Here is a 20034-nt window from a genome sequence, read left to right as displayed (position 1 = left end):
GAGTTTGCTAATTGTGATGCCCTGACAGTAGTCATGACAGAATGCATACAGTAGTGGAGAGAATCCCATGTACTCATGAAATTCTATAATAAACTGCAATAAGTAGTATTCATATGATGAATTCACTGTCATTTGGAGTATAAACAATACATTAATTTTTGTGTTTGCGTGTGTGTGTGTGTCTGTGTGTGTGTGTGTGTGTGTGTGTGTGTACTGTGCAAAAGTTTTAGGCACTCTATATTTTTAGTACAAACTTTGTTATAGATTTTTTATTTTATGACTTTACATTATCATGTCAGTACAAAAACATTTTAGATTTCCAAACATTAGTTTTCTAGCACAAAATTAAATGTTACAGAAAATGAAAGCAGCATATTACGTACGAGACCACATTTCAGAGAAAAAACACAATAAGCCTACTGGGTTTTGCTGCAAAAATAAGAAGCAAGTGCAACAGACAAAGTCTCCAGAAGAACCGTGTCTGGTTCTACAAGGTGCCAATAATTGGTGCACACCTATATTTACCAAAGGTTTAACAGGTTTATATTGATTTATTTTTATAAACCTGTGTTGTGTTTGCAATTGTTTGATATCCATGAGACCAGAGAGCAGTTTTTTTTAACAGTAGATCAAAAGGTTAAACAACAAAGACAATTTTTCATAGCCATCTTTGCATATTTACCATGTAGGTATGTATGCATATACACAGCCAAGAACAAGAATCTGAGGCTATAATGTACACAAACTTACTTAAACTGAACAGTTGAAGACTGGAAAAAGAACAGGTGTTTTTTTCTAATCTTCAATTGTACAGTTTGGGTGTGCCTGTGTCCATGATAGCCTCAGATTCCTTTTCTTAGCTGACAGGATTGGGACCCAATGTGGACTTCAACTGTTGTATCCCATCCACCTCAAAGTTCAGTGTTTTGGACTCAGGAATATGATCGTGAATACAATAGCTGGTCTATTACAAATGAATAATTAAAGAGGTAGTAGCAATATGAAGTGAGCTAGAATGGAGTGATTAACCAGGACTTTGAGAACTCACTTACACTTCCATTTATGAGTAGTGTGTAGGCTGTGCTGCAATTATCTGTGGTACTGAGAGTCTTGGTAATTTGGGCATCCCACACAGGTGCATTAGGAAAGGGACTGAAGTAGGGTTTCATGAATTTTAGCATGAATATATTGCATTTGATCTTAAAATAAATGAAGATGGTCTTCTGGTGACATCACGCATGAATAGGCAGCTTTAAACATGGTCTCCATGAATTTATTGTTAACCCAACTAAAATAATAACTTAATCTCGATAAATAAACTACATCTTGGATCCTAAAGATGAGTCCGTCTAACAGACATGCTAAATATGGGACAAAACATGACAATTTGAGAGAGAAAGACAATAGGAAAAAGTCTCATAGCCCTAGCCAGACATAGGCTAGCCCTGACTTGGTGAATTGGTGAATTAAAACAACTTCAAAAGGAAAATCAACAGGGTTACATTGGCACAAAGAGTCACACACAAGACTGGAAATATCGATTGAAGAGCTGAAAGGTCAGATAACAAAACTGAAAACATCCTGGTGGAATCCCTGCTGGCACTACAGGAGCATGGTATCAAGGTACAAACATGACATACTGGAGATGGAATTGCTAAACGCCTCATGTCAGACATGGAGAGAAAGCTGGTTTAAGGGGCTGGCTGGGGCTGGCTGGCTGCATGTGCCCTCCACATGATGGCCCCACCCAATGCACTCATGCTGCCGGTCCAGATGAACGACCACCCAGCCACCACCCTCCTGGATTTGGGCAGCACCGTGACCCTAGCCTGCCCCGCCGTCATGGGGGAGCCCTCAGGCCGAAATACACCTATCCACCGCAAATGGGGAGTGGCCCGTCCTTGTTGGACTCAAGCCCAAAGTCCCCGTCCCCATACTGCTCAGGTGAGATTGGCCAGGGTTCCATACAAAGGCTCTGAGACACCGGTGGAAGGCACCTGCTGCCCAGACATGGGTCCGGCAGGCCTGCATGGCCCAGGGAAGAGGGGACACCAATGTCACATCAGATGAGACACTTTCTCCTCCTAACACTGTCTCATCTGTCTTTCATTTCATCAGGTCGCTCCAGAAGGGAACCTCTGGTGTGAGCAGACGGAGGACAAATGGCTGAGACACTGCTGGGCCCAGGTGCAGCACGCAGAGGGAGTTGACCAGTTTCCTGACCAACGGCTTCCAGTGTCCTTCTTCCTTGTAGAGAACGGACTCATCTACTATCGAACAGAGCGCAGGGGCCAGAGCTGTGTTCTGCTGGTGATTCCCTGCTCTCAAACCAAGGCCCTAATTTACCTGGCCCACACGCGTCCACTGGGCGGACACCTGGGGCCTCAGAACACCTTGGAAAAACTTTGGGACAGGTTCTCCTGGCCCGGTATGGATGCCGGAGTCTATGCCTTTTGCAGAAAGTGTCCCAAGTGCAAGCACACCGAGCCCCAGAAACCAGCTCATTATCAAACCAGCCCATTATCGGCGTCCCCTTCGAGCGCATAGGCATCAATCTGGTAGGACCGCTCCCAAAATCTGCCATGAGTACATGAGTACATGAGGGGTCATGAGTACATCCTGGTGATCCTGGACTATGCCACCAGATAACAACATCGTAAGGGAGCAGATGGACAGAGTGATGCCGATCATCAGGGAGCACATGGAGGCCACCCAAAGAGACTAACAAAGGGCCTACAACTGGCTGGCCCAGCCCAAGCAATTCCAGCCACACGACCAAGTGCCCCTCCTGCTCCCAAATGCCTCCACAGATAATGTCTTCAATTTATAAATAAGTTTGTTTGTATCCAGCTTGATAAATAAAGCATATTACATGCAGCTTTCTGATCACTTGGGCTTTTAAACACAGATTTATGGAAGTGACTAGTCAACTCCACTCATCTCTTTTATAATGTGTCCTGTAAGCACAAATAATTCAAACCAAAACCTCTATATTCCTTGCAGTTCCAGAATGTTAGTCATTGAATCTTTTCCACTCAGGTGAAAAGTGGCTTTTTACACATCCCAGCAATATAAGCCAGTGACAATAATTTGTAACCAGTTCTCTGTTGTCGGTATATTCATGTATTCTTGACTGACTGATTGTTTGACCTGCTCAAAATTATCCTTAAACATCATAGTTTCTCCAAGTTATTTTTTGAACAAGATTGTTCTTTTGGTACATTGTGTCCAGAGAGAGTAGAATGTAAGGCGGTGGAGACAGTGACAAACAAATCCAAAATGCAAGGCAAGATCAAAGTCAGGAAACAAGCAGTAGTCAGGCAATGTGCAATCAGAGTAACCAGGGCAAAAGACAAAGAAATCAAACAAATAATCAGAGCAGGAATTGTAACCAGAAAACACTACAGTGAGATATTTGTATTGGCAGCGAAGGAACACTGAGCATATACTTCACAGTGTAGTGGTGGAATGAATGTCCTTAAGTACTATGGTGGTGATAGTGTGATTGAATCCAACTGTGATCAATCAATAGGAAGGTGAATGTGATAGCGTTTGTGATGGCTGTCCTGGACAGGGAATAAGGGAGGCTGGTAACTCAAGTGTCAAATAGGTCCACCCAGTTTCGTTCTGATCGGCAATTGGTAACCTTGTCTAATAGCTGCTTAAATTTATCGGCCAATGGCGGCCATGTTTTTCAACATATGTGAATGGCCTCATAGAATATGATGGCACCTGAGAGAAAAACAAAGTATGCACATTTTGAACTCCATAGGATTAACGGTTTCATAGTTACAGTTAATTTCAAGGTTTTTTGGTATTATAGCACCACCATGCAGCAAAACTATGCCTTTTGTGGGACACCAAAAAATCACCTCTTACATAAGCATGCCAATTTTGGTGAAGATAACTCATTTAATTCTAGAGTTATAGCCATTTATGCCACATTGGCCACACCTACTTCGGATGTTTTTGCATACCACAGCTACCTCTAGTGGAAAGTTCAAAGGCTTGACCAATAGTGACCATGTTTTTCAAGATTCACAATTGTCCTCATATATGCTGATTGGACCTCGGACAAAGACAATTCTTGCAAGATTTATTTATCAAGTCTAATGGACCAATGGTTCCACATTTAGTGTCAATTTCATGTTTTGTATATAGCACCACCAACTGGTCAAACTTAGTAATGTATTTTTTTTTTTACGTCAAATTGAGCCCATACATATGTACCAAAGTTTAGTGAAAATGTCTTATTCCATTCAAGAGTTATAGCCATTTATGTAAAAGTGGCCACGCCCACTTCAAAACGTCTGATTTGGCCTTGCAAGGGTAAATCAAAAGTTTAACTTTTTTTTTTTTTTATGACTTTTGATCCAAAGTATTGGAAAAAGTATTATAATAATATTATAAATTATTAATTATTATTAATTATTAATATTATAGTCCAAAGTATTGTCCTGCAATAGTTTTATTTCGAGCAAAAAACTTATGACTAGTTCACGAGTAGGCTTTTATCATTATCTGAAATATTTACCAAACGGTTGGACAGACATCAATGGTTCCTGAGGCAAATATATTTAGAATGAGAAGGTTTATCATCTGATTTATTAGTTATGTTTGTTCAAAACACTGCATTACATACAACTGTTAACACCGACAAAAATCGTGATAGTGCACCCAAAAGCTGATTTCTTTAAAACTATGCATAAAAATCTTAGACCAAGAGTCAAATAGGCCCGCCAGATTTAGTTCCGATCAGCCATTGGTAACCTTGTCTAATAGCTACTGAAATTAGATTGGCCGATGTGGCCATGTTTTTCAACAAATGTGAATGTGCTCATAGACAGGGATGCCAACTGAGTCAAAGACACTGTATGCCTATTTTGAAGTGAATCGGATCAACGGTTCCATAGTTACAGCAAATTTCATGTTTTTTTGTTATTATAGCACCAGCATGTGGCAAAATTGCGACAACACTTCTGTGTCAGTATAGCTTGTCCTCAAGCAAAAGCAGGCCAAATTGGGTGAAGATATCTAATTTCATTCAAGAGTTATAGCCATTTATGTAAAAGTGGCCACGCCTACTTCATGTGTTTTCGCATACCATACCTACCTCAAGTTGGAAGTTAAAACTTTTTTGCTAACTTTTGATAAGGATAGTCTAAAGATTCGTTTGGCACTGGTTTGGGTCCAATCGGACGAAAAATCTAGGACTAGTTCGCAAAAGTATATTTTACAAAAAACCCAAGATGGCTGAAAATTTATATTGGCAAAAATGAAATTGGAGATATACATTTTATTTGTCTGGTCCCAAGGATTCCATAGATATAAGACTCTTGAGTCTGTGACAAACGGTTCAAAAGTCAAGGCCATTTTTCTTAACATGCTCACTAGAGCACCACCATCTGGCCGATCAGGCCGAAATGTTGTGGCACTGTAGTACTCTGTAGTACTACCTTCTTCAAAGTTTCAGCTCTCTAGGCCTTATGGTTTGGTCTGCACGATCAGTTTTAGGGCAGAATAATAAATAAATAAATAAACAAATCATTACAATTACAATAGTGTTTCGGCCTTCAGGCTTGAACTGCTAATAATAAAAATCCTTGCAATTACAATAGGGCTTCAGCCATTCATGCTTGACCCCCTAATAAATGGAGCAGATAAAATAAGGCCTCGCACCAGCAGTGCTTGAGCCCTAATTAAAGCTGCAAGTAGCAATAAACGGGGCCTCGCACCCGGGTGAATGTTGGGGCTGCTCTGCCAGTGGAAAACCATTCCATTTTTATCTATTTATTTATTATATAGGACGTATATGTCCTCAGGTCACGATTTGTATCAAATAGTGAAGTTTGGTGCAGACTGAACAATTTATGTCTGAGTTAGTGTAAAACATGTCAGTTCGTGTTGCCAGCAGGTGGCGATATGACTATAACTGAATATTGGCATGTACATGTCTTCAGGCCATGATTCTTATCAAACGTGAAGTTTTGGGAAGATTAGGCATTGTGATGAGTGAGTGATGAGTGATGACAACTTCCTTTTTAATAGCAGTAATAGCACGCTTTAACACATAGCTAAGTGTTGCTAGCATGTTTAGAATTTGCTGGCATATTTTTTATATGTTGCTAGGAATACATCAGTGTAAAACATGCCACTTCCTGTGCTATAACTGAATATTGGCATGTAGATAACTTAGTTAAAAGTCTCTTGAACCCATGACCTAAACTCAACAGGAAGTCAGCCATTTAAAAAAATTTTTTTCTAATTTTTGCTCTGTTTTAACCATTTCCAGGCCTTGTACTTTAATGAACTCCTACTAGAGATTTCATCGGATCGACATCATATTCGGTCAGTCTAATCTAAAGGCCTGGCCGATGTTAAATTGTGAAGCTTCTGAGTTTTCGCTGCACGGCATGGGCATGACGGTCTCTCAAATTTCAATGTTTCGCCAGGAAACAGAAAGTTGTTATAATTCAAACATTCAATGTTCAAACAAACAGATACATTTCAATGCATTTTGATGAATGGCAGATTTTTTGTTCATTTTGTAGATTTCTGTTCTCTACTCACATGTTTCTGAGTGAGCATATACAGATAGCTAAACACATTTCAGCTTGTCAAGAGGCTTGAATGACCACTCAGGCAAAAAGTAAGGTTGATGCTTTTTACTTTCTTCCATAGGTGCAATCATGTAATTTCTCTTGACAATTTTCTCTTACATTTCTTGTGAAACTGAAAATAAATACAAAAACCCTTATTTAACATGCATTAGTTAGTGAATACAATTCAGTTTACAATGCAATCTTTTAAGCTATGTGCACTAAGCACATTGAGCCATTCAAAATAAGCACAAACAGCAAAACTCACCAAATACAATCGCAAAAGTTTACAAACTAGAAAGATGAATATCAAACTCGCATGCAAAGCTTCTTCTAGGCTTTACACAGACAGAATGATTCAATACGTATTCTTCACGTTGCCGAACTAAAATGGCTACTACATGCATAAACACTACAAATAAAGTTATGTCTTTCAAAGTGTACTTTGGCTCAATCCAAGACAAACAGCGCCATCTAAAGGACGATAAAGATATTGTAAAACATAATAGATATTATTATTCCTTTTAATGTAATTGTTTTTGGAGATATGAGGTTGCCATCAAAGGGCGCACAGTGGCTTAGTGGTTAACACGTTCGCCTCACACCTCCAGGGGTGGGGGTTTGATTCCCGCCATGTGCTGCGGGGGTTTCCTCCGGGTACTCCGGTGTCCAAAGACATGCATGGTAGGCTGATTGGCATGTCTAAAGTGTCCGTAACGTGTGAGTATGTATGTGATTGGAACCCTGTCCACCTTGTACCTGATGGTCCCTGGGATAGGCTTCAGGTTCCCTGTGACCCTAAAAAGGATAAGTGGTATAGAAGGTGGATGGATGGATGGAGGTTGCCATCACACATGATAACATACTGTAATGCCCTCTTTCTATGTGGCACAGATCAAGTCCATAGGTTAATGGTTCCATTGATTTACGGACACAAGAAATATTTGCAACAGTTGTCAATTGAGCAATATATAAATAGTTCAGCCAGTTTTATTTGATTCCTTATTGCTTATCACCCTATAGAAAGACATGTATCCCACACATATCTACCACAGTTCAAGTCAATCGGACGTATGGTTCATGAGGAGATGATTTTTGTAGTTTTAGACAAATTTTCATTGTATTGGAAAATCTATCATGGTGGACTTTAGATCCCAATGGCTTTTTTGTTCCCTATGAGAAATAAGGCATGTATACCAATTTTCTAAAATTTTGGACTTATGGGATGGAGGGAAAATCACATAGATTTGGGTGTAGCCTATAGTGCCACCTATGGGCTTATGTGGGCCATTTTTTTGGTGTGGTTGTTACATGTGGACTGTAGTATCATAAATGTGCTAAATTTTAAAACTTTTTACCATTCAGATCTTGAGTTATTTCGCACTTTAGGGAGATAAGTTGAATAATAATGAGCATACTAACAATAACAATAGGTTTCCTTCTGACAGAGGAATCCTAATAAATACTAAACTTTAAGATGTCAAATATGACTTTTGCGCTTACCTTCCTTGTCCAATGGATTTAGATTACAGACCGCGATGCTGGCCTGGTCCCCCGAGGCTGCAGTGAGTGACAAAACGTCTTGCATTGGCAGACCGTGTGGTTCTGTTTCCAGGTGTCTTATCGTGCTATTTACCTATCTGTTATTTTCAGAGATGTTACTGGTTATTGCAGTGAATAATAATATACATGTATTCTAATGTGATTACTGAATGTGATCACATCACTGAATAATAGGTTACTATAAAGTTTCTGTGTAAAAAGTAACTTTAAGGTGGGAGAAGGGCGAGTTATTGATATCAAAATCTGGTAACTGCAAATACACAATGACAGTCCTAAACAAATATCACTCGTTGTTAGCTATATGCCATCATGAATTACCTCATTATTATTATTGTAATATCTCAAGGATGAATCAACAAAAATATAACCAGGAATATGCAAAATGTCTTCTGTGTAAGAAGTTTGTATGTGCCAATATTACATGTTCAAATTAACAGTAAGATCACTGTAATTATTTATTCCTGCTCTCATTGGAAGAAAATAAATTACATGAAGTTATTGTGAAATAATTTACAGAACACCAGAGTAGATAATACAGCAATAATACTGAAAAAACAACAACAAAATTAACAGCAACATGCTGCACACTTATTTACAGTAAAAAAAAAGAGATGAAAATACAGTAATACAGTGAAAACAACAGAAATCATTTAAAGTTTATGTTTAAGAGTATAAGCAATTATTTATCAGTAAATGGGTACCTGTCTGTGCTGGGCATATATGTAACCTTTTTGGAATGCATTAAAAAAAAAGAGAGAGAGAGAGCTGGCACCACACCAACATTTTAAGAACGTCAGGAAGGTAACTAGGAGTTGGAAATAATAGTGGCATGGGGCCAAAGTGTGTTCAAATAAAAAAAGGGAAAAGCTCTGTCATACGAGATCAGTGTTTCAGAATGGTATAAAAACCTGTATCAAATTCGCTTATGTCAGGTGATCTGCAGACTAGCTCAGACTTTGTTGCTTTTATAATAAAGTCTATTTTTTGGCATTAAGACCCCAAGACTCAAATTGTTTTTTGAAGAAGATTCTTCCCCATAAACTTGGTGACCCTGATGTGACTGGACAGGAGCTAGGAGAGTCAGGTAGCCGTAGCGGACTGGCTCAGGCAAACTGTACACTGGCCACCCAAAATTGAGGCAAGCAGTTTTGCTTATAATTACTAGTTGTGTGGTTTGTTGAGGGCCTGCCAGTGGCAGTAAAAACACTCTTAAAGGCTTCTCCAAATTAAATTAAGCAGATTGAGAAAATTAGTTTTGACCTCAAAAAATAATAATTGCATGCAAAATATATGTTTGCGCTATTAAGTGGGTCTTGATGGATAGCAGTAAAATATACAGATAAAAAGAGATAGGGAAGCACGCCAAGTCCTGTGGATACTGCTCGGTTGTGTATCAGAAGAGGGCTGAAATGGTAGGCAAAATCCTGCGGATACCACTTTTCACCTTGTTGGGGAAGTGTATTGGTAAAAGGTAGGAAAAAATAAGTGTATGCAAGTCTGTGTTGATAAGTGTTAAAAATAAGTATAATCTCTTTGCTTCCTTAAGGACTTTATTTGCTTCAATATCTTCCGTTACTATTTTTCTTTCAATTTTTTGTGTTGTCTCTAGTTTGGGAGTGCTGGGTTGGTTGTTTCTTTCCTAGATGGGTTCCTGGCGGCTTGGCCTACCTAACCCCGAACCACTCACAACGCCTGCTGTGAGGTACTCTGTATCCCTTGTCGCCGGTCCAGTGTACCCACACAACACAGGCCTAGCAATTGGGAGCTCCAATTTGCGGAGTCAAAGTTGTTGAGTCACTTGTTTTTTTGTGTTAAAGGACAACAGTGGTAGCTCAGTGGCTAAGACTACTGATTGGAAGGTCATGAGTTCGAAACCCCAGCAAGGCTCTTAACACTAAACTGCTCAGATGTATAAAGGAAATGAAAGGTTAGTTGCTTTGGATAAGGGTGACTGCCAAATGCCATAAATTTCTGAGTGTGGTGCACAGTTGGTTGGGGTCCTCAGTTGTGGGATTGTATGGGTGAGGTTTCCTTGCTTTGCAAGTATATCTGGTGGATAGTGGGCATGCACCACCCCCAACCATCACTTAAGTGTGACCTGGTAGGGACAGACATGGCTAGTGTTGCACTGGACAGGAGTATGTGAGCAAGTACATGAGCTCCATACATAAGGAAACAGAGTGTGAATGAAGAGCTACAAAAATTTGTTCTAGGGACTTGCCTAGACATCCCTGACTATTAGAATGACTGAGAAGGAATTCAAATTGCCATTTGTAACAAATTTGAAGGTGGACACAGAGTAATTTAGCTACAAATGTACAGTTGCAATCAAAATTATTCAATCCCCATTGCAAATCAGGTTTATTGTCGAAATTTAGAGACTATCAGCTGTTTGCAATGCACAAATCAAACAAAAGCAATGGAAATAGTTCAACACAATGAATGCTTCAAGTGGTTTCCCCAAATCCAACTGAAAATGCAACTTATAATGACTTCTCCGGTTTCAAAATTATTCAACCCCTACATGGCAAGAGTCTTTAGTACTTAGTAGAGCACCTTTTTGCTGTTATGACCTGCTGCAAACGAGATGCATAGCCAGACACAGGCTTCTGGCAGCGTTCCTGAGGAATCTTTCTCATGAGCAATGGCCTCCAGTTCTGTAATATTCTAGGGTTTGTGTGCTGCAACCACCTTCTTCAAATCCCACCAGAGATTTTCGATGAGGTTCAAGTTGGGTGACTGTGATGGCCCTGTAGAATCTTGCAGGACTTCTGCAACCAAGCCTTGGTGGAAGCTGAAGTATGCTTGGGATAATTGTCCTGTTGGAAAGTCCAATGATGCCCAAGCTTCAACTTCTTCACAGACGGCATGACATTTTCTCCTAGCATTTCCTGATACTTCAATGAATCCAGTTTTCTAGTGCCAGAGGATGCAAAGCAGCCCCAGAGCACCACTGAGCCACCACCACGCTTGACTGTGGATAGAGTGTTCTTTCTTGATTCTTCTTCTTACATTCATACCGCTGACAAATCGAGCCAAAATGTTCCAGTTTTGTTTCACTGCTTCACAGAACAGAATCCCAAAACTTATATGATTATATATCATTATTTATATGATTTTGAGCCGACTTTTCTTGTGCTTTTGGGTCAGTAGTGGTGTATGACAGAGTTCTGGCATGGAAACCTTCTGCGTTTAGTATGTACTTTACTGTGCTCACTGAAACCTCTTGTGCCTGTTGCCACCAAGTCTTGCTGCGGGTCTTTTGCAGTCACTCAATGGTTTTCCACAACCAGCCTTCTCAGAAATCTGGTTGCAACCATTGATAGTTGTAGTTCTGTTGAATAATTTTGAGACTGGAGAAGCCATTATAAGTTGCATTTTCGGTTGAATTTGGGGAAACCACTTGAAGCATTCCTGATATTGAACTATTTCAACTGCGTTTGTTTGATTTGTTTATTTCAAACAGTCTGTAAATTTTGACAATAAAACTGATTTGCAATGGGGGTTGAATAATTTTGATTCCAACTGTATACACAAGTAAATGTAAGTAGAGAAAGATGAACAGAACAAGACTGAAAGAGGGAAATAGACAAAATAGTTATTCAACTGGTATTTTATTTCACTCACACCAGTATATATTTTAAACACAATTTGATTAACTGTCAAAATATGTTGATTAAAATATATCACTGAGAACAGAAAAAGGGAAAATAGACAATTACAAGATAAAAGAACATTAAAGAGTTTTATTCTGGTAAGAGACAGAACCAAATGAGACCATTAATGGGGAGACTCTGGAATAATATCCTTAAAACTAGTCACAATAACCAATCCCGATCTCAATTAAGTGAAATGTAGCAAAACACTTGATAAACATTCAAAACGGACTTTTATTTGAAAATGTAATACTTTCGGGTGAACCCTGAAAATACCTATAGATCAGGGTGTCTGACAGTGTATCCAAGTCACATCATAACCTCACTGTCTAGACTTGGGGTGTATTAAACATTCTGGCTAATTTACAAATTGGCATCTTATCCAAATTGTTCCATTGATATCACAGCACCTTCCTCATGTACCAAAAGACAATTATGGAACAGCTGGATAGTGTGTATAGTACAGAATTCCAAAAACAAATCACTACTGAATGATCCAGTAGATTATTTACTAGATCACAGCATTTTGGTATTAAATATTTTTGTCCTTTTCTTAGTTCAGTTTAAGGAGAACCATGTCCTTATTATAAGCTCATGGTAGAACATATATAGATCACTGAAATTTTCATACAGTTTTCATGCAACATATATAGGAATTTAGTACCTAATTATCATAACCTAAAGTAGAGATTACAATGTGTGTACAGATGTTTCTTGAGACATGTTAAAATCCTACCAACAGCTGAACTTAGAGCTCTGAGATTAATATTTGCTACATTAGTCTTGCAATAAAAATAGACTGTTGGCTCTGTTTAAAAATTCCTCAGTTATATGTAAAATCACAAGGTACAAAAAGAAATTCAGTCTTTTTGGGATCAAACACGTGATTTACAACCTTGGCACATAAAAATTATTTCGGTCATATAAATACTACCTATGATTGAGTAAATTAAATAAAAAGTACTCAATTCCTGTATGTGCATGAATTATCTGAAAAATAAAATCTGAGATGTATGAACAAATTTTACTTAAAAAGAAAAAAAAAAAAATCTACATAAGTAAATATAGGTTACTAAACTAAATAATACTAAACAAATACACAAATAGGTCCAGCAAAAACTCTTTTCAATTCCTAGAGATTGTGAAACAGCAGTATATTTTTCTCTGGTGGCCTTCTGCTAAGATTACTATACATTTAATTTTACCCATGTACCCTGAAGTGAAATGGTTTTAATAGTGTCTCCTAATGTTCACACAGCAGTACAACAGCGGTTCTCAAAAAGCTGCTCAATAACTGAAGTGTCCGCTAGTGTGGACACATCTCCTAAATCCTGCTGGTTAGATGCGATCTTCCGTAGCACACGCCTCATGATTTTACCTGTGGACATTATGAAAAACTCAGTAAGTGTTAGTAAATAAACAGACACACGCACACACAAACATGCAGACACACATGCAGCTTAAGGGTTTTTCTGGTACCTGATCTGGTTTTGGGCAGCCCAGGCGCATTCTGTATGTAGTCAGGCGTAGCTATGGCACCAATCTTCTCTCTCACTGTTTTTTCAGAACATTAAATAAGGTCATATCATGTCAATTCAACCAAATTCCAAAATGTTGGTCTTCAAATTACTTCAAACCTAAACCCAAACAAAATGACTCCCTAAACCTAGGCTAAGCTTGGTATTTGAAACTGAGAATTCCCAAGTATTGCTGATCAGATATTGATACTTCAGAAAATATTGTATAACTAGCTTTATAATGGAGGAGTTTTCTTGAAGAATTTTTCTTCACTATTTGTTGCCTTTTATTTCAGTGATCCAACAAAGCTGTGCTCTGGTCAGAGCTGAGGTAATTCAGAGAGACACTAGATAATGTCAACATTATATATGTTTTATTCTCTGTAATATGTATACAGGCCTTTCAAATTGGCTGAAAATGGAATATCCGCATGAAAAGTGTCGATCTATTGCATTTTTCAGATGATCACAGACAGGTCAGTATTGTAGATACACACTTTAAACTTGCTGGAGATTTATAGTAATAGGCTCTGATGGCATTGATGCCTTTATGGACACCAACTAATGCAAATACTCTTAGTTATAAGAATTAAAACTGAAGACAGACATCCTTTTTTACTAGAAAACTCCCTACAATATATACCTCCATTTTCCTTCATGAAGCTTATATTATGCCACGTGCAGCTAAAACTGTTAACATTTACAAAATTTACATTTTTGAGAAGCATAAAATCCAAATGTTGCCAAGCAGCTATGGATGCAATTTTTTGGCATATGTAATCTATTATGTTAATACTATATGCACAACAAATTTCATTTGCTAACAGGGGTAGCATCTTTATGGAAAAATTTTAAATGAATGTGTAACTAAGTTGGCAGTGGTGTTGGTGCCAGATGGGCTGGTTTGAACATTTCAGAAACTGCTGGTCTCCTGGGATTTTCAAACACAACAGTCGCTTGAGTTTAACAGAAGTCATCCTAGTTATGCAAGCTAAAATTCACATCACTAGCACCTAATCAACAGTGTCAACATTGCTGAAATTGGTCAAATTCAATGTTTACAAGTGCTTATTTGTGATTAAAAACTAGTGGTTTTACCCCAATGTAAGATCACTAAAACTACCAGAAAATTAATAAATGCTTTATTTGTTAAAAAAAGGTTACTATCACTATTTTCTGTGCATCAAATTTTTAAAATGATCATTTTAACAAATTCTTCCCTTAGCACTGGCTATGTACCTAAATCCTTTTAAACTAGTAGTTATCAAAACCCTTATTAAAAAATATATATATATAAATTAAAAAAAACAAAACAAAAACAAAACTACTATCTGAACCTGTGTCAGCTGTCAAACTACAGACCTAAATCAAACTTCCCCTTTATCTCCATGTTCCTAGAAAACGTTGTAGCACAGCATTTATGCTCATACTTGCATAGGAATAACATTCATGATATACAGTGCATCCGGAAAGTATTCACAGCGCTTCACTTTTCCCACATTTTGTTATGTTACAGCCTTATTCCAAAATGGATTAAATTCATTATTTTCCTCAAAATTCTACACACAATACCCCATAATGACAACAGGAAAGACGTTTGTTTGAAATCTTTGCAAATTTATTAAAAAAACAAAACAAAACAAAAAAAAAAACCCCACACATTTACATAAGTATTCACAGCCTTTGCCATGGCACTCAAAATTACATTTACATTTATTCACTTAGCAGAAGATTTTATCCAAAGTGACTTACAAATGAGAAAAATACAAGCAAAGCGATATATCAAGCAGAGAACAATACAAGTAGTGCTACCATACAAGATCCCTTAATTGAGTTCCAGAGGAAGCAAAGTGCACAGAGTAGAGGTGTAAGTGCAAGTAGTGTTTTTATTTATTTATTTATTTATTTATTTATTTATTAATTTTTTTATTATGAGTTGGTTAGGTGTTCACGGAAGAGGTGGGTCTTTAGCTGTTTTTTGAAGATGGTGAGAGATTCTGCGGTCCGGATTGAGATTGGAAGTGCATTCCACCACTGAGGAATAGTTAGCGTGAAGGTTCTGGAAAGGGACCTTGCGCCACGCTGAGTGGGAACTACTAAACGTCGGTCACTAATCGATCGCAGATTGCGAGAGGGACCATAGGCCTTCAGGAGAGAGTTGAGGTAGGAGCGTGCTGTTCCTGACAAGGTCTTGTAGGTGACCATCAAGGCCTTGAACTTGATGCGGGCAGCTACAGGAAGCCAGTGGTGGCTTCCTCAAAATTGAGCTCAGGTGCATCCTGTTTCCACTGATCATCCTTGAGATGTTTCTACAACTTGACTGGAGTCCACCTGTAGTAAATTCAGTTGATTGTACATGATTTGGAAAGGCACACACCTGTCTATATAAGGTTCCACAGTTAACAATGCATATCAGAGCATATACCAAACCATGAAGTCCAAGGAATTGTCTGGAGACCTCCGAGATAGGATTGTATCGAGGCACAGATCTGGGGAAGGGTGCAGAAACATTTCTGCAGCATTGAAGGTCCCAATGAGCACAGTGGCCTCCATCATCCGTAAATGGAAGAAGTCTGGAACCAGCAGGACTCTTCCTAGAGCTGGCTGCCCGGCCAAACTGAGTGATCGGGGGAGAAGGGCCTTAGTCGGGGAGGTGACCAAAAACCCGATGGTCACTCTGACAGAGCTCCAGTGTGTCTCTGTGGAGAGAGGAGAACCTTCCAGAAGAACACCCATCTCTGCAGCATCCACCAATCAGGCCTGTATGGTAGAGTGGCCAGATGGAAGCCACTCCTCAGTGAAAGGCACATAACAGCCTGCCTAGAGTTTGCCAAAAGGCACCTGAAGTACTCTCAGACCAAAGATTGAACAAAGATTAAACCCTTTGGCCTGAATGGCAAGCGTCATGTCTGGAGGAAACCAGGCACCACTCATCACCTGGCCAATACCATCACTACAGTGAAGCATGGTGGTGGCAGCATCATGCTGTGGGGATGTTTTTCAGTGGCAGGAACTGGGAGACTAGTCAGGATTGAGGAAAAGATGAATGCAGCAATGTACAGAGACATCCTTGATGAAAACCTGCTCCAGAGCGCTCTGGACCTCAGACTGGTGCTTCAACAAAGTATTGAGCAAAGGCTGTGAATACTTATGTAAATGTGCTTTTTTTTGTTTTTTATTTTTAATAAATTTGTAAAGATTTCAAACAAACTTCTTTCATGTTGTCATTATGGGATATTGTTTGTAGAATTTTGAGGAACATAATGAATTTAATCCATTTTGGAATAAGGCTGTAACATAACAAAATGTGGGAAACGTGAAGTGCTGTGAATACTTCCCGGACGCACTGTATATCAGTCAGGATTTAGGCCTCATCATTGTACAAAAACAGCGCAGGGTAAAGTGGTAAATGACCTACTACTGGCCTCTGAATAGAGTTGTATCTCCTTACTTGTATTGCTTGACCAAAGTGTACCTTTTGACACCATAGATCATAATATTATTCTTGATAGCCTAGAGAATGTGGTTGGAGTTGACTCAGGTCTTATAAGACTGAACATTGAGGTTTATTGTATTTGTTTACAAGGTGGAACAGGTTAACGGTTGTTTTTTGCATACAGTCTGTAAAATTAACTGAAAATATTAAATTTAGTTTATCAAAAGGTAAATTAATTTGTCATGGCTCACACTATGTTCCTAAATTCTGTCATAATTGACCAGCTCAAGTTTTCTCATGCCTACTTGTGTTATATTGTGTCATGAGAAAACTTAATAAATGTGAAAGTGTAATAAAAATATTGTCATTAAAATCAAATAATAATCGTGATAAATAATCGAGATCTCAATATTGATCAAAATAATTGGGATTATCATTTTGGCCATAATCATGCAGCCCTAATATCTCCCTCTCTCATATATATATATATATATATATATATATATATATATATATATATATATATATATATATATATATATATATATATATATATATATATACATATATACACACACACACACACGTCAAATTAAGCTCTGTGCAGCAGTACAAGACATTGGTGTGATTACTGACTCCAGTCTCTCATTTGAAGCTCATGTAGCTAATATTACTAGGATAGCTATCTGTCATCTCAGAAATACTGCCATGATCAAAATCGCTACATGATGCAGAAAAACTAGTTATAACTTTTGTGACCTCTAGGTTGGAATATTGTAATGCCTTGCTATCTTTATGTTCCAGTTAGTACATAAACAAGATTCAGTTAGTGCAGAATGCAGCAGCAAGAATCCTTACTAGAGCAAGAAAATATGCCACATCACCCCTATCTAATCCACACTTCATTGGGTCCCAATAAAATTTTGGATTGCTGATAAAATACTACTGCTGACTTATAGAGCACTGAATGTTCTGATGCCACAATACCCGAGCGAACTTTTGGTCTTTTACGATCCACCATGCCTGCTTCAATCAAAGGGTGCACCTTGAACAATGAACGCTACAGCAGCAGGCAGGGATTTCTCTACCAGACAGGTAGAGAAATCTCTAAAAACAGGCTGAAAACCTATTTGTTTGGTCAAGCCTTTTGTTAATAGCTTTTTTTCCTTAGGTGAAGTTGCAGATCTGGAGGTATCTCTGTTAGAGTTCGATCGATAGTGGATTTTACTGATACTGATAACTAAGTTGGGCAAAATATTGCTTAAAACAGTAATAAACAGTACTGACTGTACCATGAAAATGTACTGTACTTTTGTAAATGAAATAAAAATATAAATAGTAATATATTAACTATTAACTCAGCCGTTACTGAAACAGATGCAACCAGGAAAAATCTGTGTGGATTTTTGCAGATAACCGATCCAGCAATTGGTTATTCGTGCCAATTAATCAGCAAAACTGATCAATCGGTTGACTTCTAATCTTTGTTACGCCTGAGATACCAGTGATCCTGACTCCTTCTGCCCTTTGCACCAGCCTGATCCATCCTGATGCCCCATTTCTGCTTGGAGTCTCGTTCACCTGACAATCACTCCCTGTTGCTGAGGTGGTACCCTGCATGGATAGCCTACAGATCACCATTGATTTATTGTGGATGGTACCACACAGACACCCTAAAGATGACTGTGGATAGCCTAAAGTGCTATCCAACTGCTAAGAAAAGTTTACACTCAAATCTGAATCATTGAACAGTTGATCATTTCAGTTTGATACAATAAGACTTAAAATTAAAACTTTAATGATGCTCATTCCCAAAGCTCATTAACTTTATAGTATACAATTTTGTCACTCAGATGAGGATGGGTTCCTTTTTGAGTCTGGTCTCTCAAGGTTTCTTCCTCTTTTCACCTCAGGGAGTTTTACTTTTGTTTCACTTTTGCTATTTTTCTTTCTTTAAATTTTTTTTTCTCCAATAATTCATGAGTTGACTGTTCACTGCTGGTGTTTTACCTGTAGTCATTCTATAATCTATGACCAAGGGTTCTTAATTTCAGTCCAAGGGACCCTCTGCCTTGCAGTGCTGATGCCAATTATGTTAAGGGTAGACCAGGGGGTTACCAGGACTGTAATTAAGCCCCTGGCCTGTGCCTAATCTAAGAATTTAAACCAGTCTTTTAACATTAAAATTCTTTTGAAATACAGACCTACACTGAGACCACACAAACCAACACAAACACACACCTTGCTTCTTGAGCTCAGCCTCCAGGGTGGCAGTATAATTGAGGCCATCATTGAGTGTGACAAAGCAATATAGGCTTTCTCCTTTAACAGGGTGTGGTGTTCCTACCACAGCTGCCTCAGCTACTGCTTCATGCTCCACCAGAGCAGATTCCACCTCTGCAGTGCTCAGCAAATGACCTGAGAAAAATGTTAAAAGATTCTTAAGCTATTATCATACACCGGAAAACTAAACATTAAGAGCGGCAAAGGAAATGTGTTCCTTATTGTCTATTACCGGAAACATTCAGCATGTCATCAATCCTGCCCGTGATCCAGTAATACCCATCCTTATCCCTGCGACAACCTGAACACATAAAAGATGGACATGAAAATTCTGTAATGTCTAATGAGTTCACATGAGCATTTGATGATCAGGTGTTCGATTACATTTGCATTTATTCATTTAGCAAACACTTTTATCTAAAGCAACTTACAAATAAGGAAATACAAGCAAAACAAGTGATATATCAAGCAGAGAACAATAGAAGAAGTGCTAACATACAAGATTTTTAATTGAGTTCTTAAAAAGCAAAGTGAGCAGAGCCAGTGTAAGTGCAGAATGTTATTTTTTTTTATTAAATGGTGGGAGGGCGGGGATTTAGGGGTTAGTTGAGTGTTCATGGAAGAGGTGGGTCTTTTGCCATTTTTTTTATAGATAGTGACAGATTCTGTTCTGGTGTCTGGATTGAGGTTGGAAGTTCATTCCACCACTGAGGGACAGTCAGTTTGAAGTTTCTGGAAAGGGGCCTCATGCCTCTCTGACTAGGCACTACCAGGCTTCAGTCATTAACCAATTGCGGAACATAAACCTCAAGAAGTGTGCTGAGGTAGGGAAGACAAGGTCTTGCACGTGAGCATCAAGGCCTTGAATTTGATGCGGCCAGCTACAGGAAGCCAGTGGAGGGAGATGAAAAGAGGTGTGACATGGGTTCTTTTGAGCTGGTTGAAAACAAGGTGTGCTGCTGCATTCTCAATCATATGTA

The 20034-nt window shown here is 38.6% G+C and overlaps 1 protein-coding gene across 3 annotated transcripts in view; it reads right to left on the bottom strand.

Moving 5' to 3' along the window:
- Positions 1-11759: 11759 nt before the first annotated feature.
- acss2 (acyl-CoA synthetase short chain family member 2) overlaps positions 11760-20034 on the bottom strand; it is a 45120-nt gene continuing 36845 nt past the window's right edge. For all 3 annotated transcript variants that reach the window (XM_017486747.3, XM_017486746.3, XM_017486748.3), the window contains 4 exons: positions 19287-19355; positions 19013-19189; positions 13298-13372; positions 11760-13196 (listed from right to left, as the gene is read on the bottom strand). In XM_017486747.3, coding sequence (XP_017342236.1) covers positions 13069-13196; positions 13298-13372; positions 19013-19189; positions 19287-19355 — 449 coding nt within the window. In that variant the 3' untranslated portion in view covers positions 11760-13068. The remainder of the gene's footprint in view (positions 13197-13297; positions 13373-19012; positions 19190-19286; positions 19356-20034) is intronic.

The sequence above is a fragment of the Ictalurus punctatus genome, chromosome 15 (assembly GCF_001660625.3).
Source record: "Ictalurus punctatus breed USDA103 chromosome 15, Coco_2.0, whole genome shotgun sequence".
Classification (NCBI taxonomy): domain Eukaryota; kingdom Metazoa; phylum Chordata; class Actinopteri; order Siluriformes; family Ictaluridae; genus Ictalurus; species Ictalurus punctatus.
Note: the sequence above shows the minus strand (reverse complement) of the source record. Positions and strands in the feature narration are given on the sequence as shown.